Raw genomic sequence first — 4037 nt, 5'->3', positions numbered from 1 at the left:
GGCCCCTCAGGACACCCCAGCATCCGTGCACCCACACACCCACGTGGAGACAGCAGGCAACCCTGGTTAGCAGGCTGCTCACACCCTCAGACCCACAGCCTCAAACTCCCAGAGACTTACGATCTGCTCCTCCCGATCACAGACACACCGGGAAGCTCATCCCCACACACGTTCCCACAAACCTGCCGACGCGACTCGTTCTCAGTGGCGGGATTCGCCCTCTGCCCCCTCCCTCCTTTGACAGGCAGAGAAAGAGCCCACCAGCCTTACCACCCCAGGCTCCACGCGGAGGCCAGCCCAAGGACGTGGACCTCCCCTCCCCCTGCCACCCACACCCACCATTATTCACTGGCAGCGGGGCTGGCCCACCCAGGCTGACTGGAGTCCCCCACCCTGTTTAACTGGGTTGCACCATTGCGCCTATCCTGGGCATCAATTGGCTGCCCCTCCCCCCTCCAGAGGCGGCCTTTGGGACACTGGGCTTTTCTGAAAGGGACAGGAAATGGCAGCAAAAATAAGTACCATAGCCAGCCCCAGTCCCCACTAAGTCACCGGCACAGGTTGGCAGTAGACACCGGTCTGGGTCCAGGCCGGCCGTCCTGTTGCCCCACAAATCTCCCTTGGCTACCAGGGGACCAGGGAGAAAGATCCCAGCAAGGGGCCCTTGGGCCGCCATCCGTATCTTGAAGCTCTGCCCACCCAGCTCCAGTCCCACCCCAGGTCAGCAGATCCCCCTTGGACTTGGGCACCCAGACCTCCTTGGGGCCCCTCCAAACCGGCCCACCCCCCCGAGATAGCACGCTCTGGCCCCCTCCCCACCCGCCCCTCAGTGACGCAGTGCTCATTCTCACTACACTGGCTTTGTTCGGTTGGTTGGTTTTATTAAGGCTCGGTTTGTGGGTTAGGCAAGGGGACAGGGGCTGCGCGGTCACTTCTCCTCGGACAGGTCACGCTTCTTCCAGCTGTCGAGGAGATACTTGAGGAGCAGGCCCAGCTTCTGGCGGGTCGAAAGCTGGCCTTCCTCGCAGGCTCCCTCCCGGGACACCCGCTTTTCCACGCTGCTGCCGCTGCTGTCGCCAGCCGCCTCCAGGCTGACCGAAGACTGGGGCTCGTCCTCTTCCAGGGCCTTGATGCGCACCCGCTGGGCGTCCTCGGCCAGCTCGTTGAGGCAGCCCTGGAGCATGGTGTAGACGGTGCCAAAGCTGATGCCACCGGCCACGAGGGTCCCGAACACGGGGATGCCCCTCTCGAAGGCGCGGGCCACCCGCATGGCACCGTCGGACGACTGGGAGTAGAGCCGCAGGACGGTTTCCGGCGAGACCTCGTTGGCCAGGGGCGACCGGATGACGGAGCGGAGGTCGCCCGCCTGCTTGCCCACCTGCTCGGCCAGCCTGGCCAGCGAGTCGTCGTCCAGGCCGAAGCTGCGGTGGTAGCCGCGCAGCGAGCGGAGCAGCAGGGCGTCATCGTAGGCGGCCGCCAGCCCCGGCACGGGCAGGGCCTGGATGACGCCCGACACCAGGGCCGTCTTGAGCACTTGCTCCTGGAGCATGTCCTTCTTCTTCTGCAGGGCCTCCAGCGAGATGTCCGGCAGCGAGAGCAGCCCGGCGTGGCGCCGGTGGGCTGGCAGGTCATGCTCCCAGGTGGACACGAGCAGCGGAAAGTCGTAGCGCGCCGGCCACAGGTTGGACACCAGGAAGATGCGGGGGTCGCTGACGCCGGCCGCCCGCAGCCGCTCGGCACAGTGGTCGCGGATCTCCTGCAGGACGGCCCCCTCGCTGAAGCCTGAGGGCCGCTGGGTGCGCGCGGCCGCCAGGTCCTCGTCCACCTTGGTGCGCACGAAGTAGAACTTCTTGCCCTGACGCAGGATCTCGGAGGCCAGGCGGGTCTCCACGGCCCCGCAGCGGCGCGGGGAGACAAGCAGGAAGAAGTCATAGCGGCCAAAGTCCACCTGCTTCAGGTACTTGTCAGCCGGGCAGCCCGGAGAGCCGGCCCCCGGCAGGTCCCACAGGGTCACGTCGGGAAACCGCGGGTGCGGGTAGGCCGAAGGCTGCATTGTGGTCTCCACGACGCCGGTGAGGGCCGCGCCGGGGTCCTCGGCCCCCAGGCCACGGAGGGCGTTGATGAGGGATGACTTGCCTGCACCCGACTCGCCGGTGACACCCACCTCCAGGAGAATGCTGTCGGAGGAGGCCAGCAGTTCCCGGAGGCGAGAGGCCGCCTGGGGGAGGTCGCCCGACTCGAAGGCGCTGCGCAGGGCCTCCAGCTCCTCCTTGGCCATGAGGATGGTGGTGTCCTCCTCCCTGGGCACCGCTGGCAGCCTCGAGGTAGCCATGGTGACCGGCGGTTCGGAGGGGGCGGGGGCTGGGGGAGAGTCACGGAGCCCGGGGTCCTTGGCGTCTGCAGGGGGTAGAAAGGAGCCGTCCGCTTCTCCTGGGCCTTGGCACAGGGCAGGGAGAGAGAGAGACACAAAGGTAGCAGGGAAGTCCCTCGGGCACCTCACAGCCCGCCCCTTCTCAAAAGGCTGGGGCACATTTTTGACACGAGGTTGGGAGCTCTGGGTCTCACAGGCCCAGGCTCACACCCCGTCCCTGCCACTAACTTGCTGTGTGACCTGGGGCGGAACAAGGTAGCTCTCTGAGCCTATTTCTCTGCGTACAGGGCATAGTGACTGACCTGCCTCCCGGGGTGCTCGGGACGCTACAAGGATAACCTGACAACGGCCACAGTTTGATGGCAGCTCGTGACGCACGCGGCCACACGGGGCCCCAGGCTCAGAAGGCCCGGCTCTTGGCTTAATCCTCTGCCTACCCTGACCGAGGTTCAGGATATTTGTTTTGTTTTGTTTTTTGGGTTGTTTTTTTTTTTTTGGCATTGATATTTGAACCAGGGGCCCTGTGTTTTCATTTTGCACTAGGCCTCACAAATTTTGTGGGGCGTAAGCCCAGCACCCCGGCCCAGGCAGAGAGCCCTGATGCGGGCAGCCAGAAGGGGTGGTGAAGGAGACCCAGACCCTGAAGCCAGACCCGAAGTCAAATTCTAGCTTCCCACAGACACACGAGCAACTCGGGGCAAGTGACTTGAACCTGTCTGCCTTACCCCCTCATCCCGTAAGAGGCGGCTGGTGTCTGTGATGATAGCAAACCGCCTCCTCAGGCTGTGAATGAAGCGAGTTAATGTGTAAAACGCTTGAAATCATGCCAGGCACAGGGCAGGCCGTCTGTATTAGCAGCATCAGCTTCATTATTACCATGATTGATATTCCTAGCTGTGTGACGCCGAGCAGTTCCCTGCCCTCTCTGAGCCTCGGGTGGGGTGGCAGCATCCGCACCACGGACGATAACCTTGCCACCTCGCGGGCTGCTGTGCCGATCGATCGTGAGCCCGGAAGAGCTCCGCCGTGGAGGAATGGCCGGACCCTGCCAAGTCTTTCTCATCAAACACCCAGCCCTGCCCTGGATGCTAAGCTAAACTGACGCTAGGGATCGCTGTCCCCGTCAGACAGAGGGGCCGGGGCTCAGACTACCCGAGTGATGTCCCCAGCTGGGACTCAAGCCCAGGACCCTGGACTCCCTCATCCCTCTAAAGAGCTGCCCGGTGGTCAGCCACAGGTCTTTGCCTCCCCTGCTTGTCTTCTGGGCTGTGCCTGTCCATCCCCGATATTGTTCCCGCAGGGTCCAGTCCCCTCCCCCACCACCACGGGTGTAGGCATTTCCCCCCACACTATGCCCGCCTCCCTGCACTCCGTCCCCCTAAGCCATGTAAGGGAGAGGAGAGCCGATGCTGGGGAAGGTCCCAGCATGTGGCCCTGGCCAGACAGGAGGGTGGCCCCTGGCGTGGGACTGGGGCTGGGAGAGCTGGGGCTGGGCCTGGAAACCCCTGGCTCCCTTCCCCCACAGGGCCCACACAGAGCCCTACCCTCAGGGGGCTCACCTGCCCTGCAGGCTCTCCGGGTCCCCTCACCCTCTCCCGGCTGGTGAGGTCTCCTCCCCAGTTAGCCCAAGGTCAGACCCCTGTTGCTAGGACCCATTATCATAGCA

General features: G+C 64.2%; 1 protein-coding gene across 2 annotated transcripts; it reads right to left on the bottom strand.

Annotated features, from left to right (window-relative positions):
* Positions 1–860: 860 nt before the first annotated feature.
* IRGC (immunity related GTPase cinema) lies at positions 861–4037 on the bottom strand. Of its 2 annotated transcripts, XM_029925220.1 has the most exons (3): positions 3931–3947; positions 3097–3154; positions 861–2436 (listed from the first exon to the last, which is right to left on the bottom strand). In XM_029925220.1, the coding sequence occupies exon 3, from the start codon at positions 2330–2332 to the stop codon at positions 929–931; it is 1404 nt and encodes a 467-aa protein (XP_029781080.1). In that variant the 5' UTR covers positions 2333–2436; positions 3097–3154; positions 3931–3947; the 3' UTR covers positions 861–928. The 2 variants fall into 2 exon arrangements, with proteins under 2 accessions (XP_029781080.1, XP_029781079.1); XM_029925219.1 differs by lacking the exon at positions 3097–3154 and having other exon boundaries at positions 3931–4037.

The sequence above is a fragment of the Suricata suricatta genome, chromosome 16 (genome assembly GCF_006229205.1).
Source record: "Suricata suricatta isolate VVHF042 chromosome 16, meerkat_22Aug2017_6uvM2_HiC, whole genome shotgun sequence".
In the NCBI taxonomy this organism is placed as follows: Eukaryota; Metazoa; Chordata; class Mammalia; order Carnivora; family Herpestidae; genus Suricata; species Suricata suricatta.
This window is presented reverse-complemented; position numbering and strand designations above follow the sequence as displayed.

Coding starts and splice junctions, on each gene's coding strand:
- IRGC (XM_029925219.1), bottom strand. CDS start 2,332: ATGGCTACCTCGAGGCTGCCAGCGGTGCCCAGGGAGGAGGACACCACC.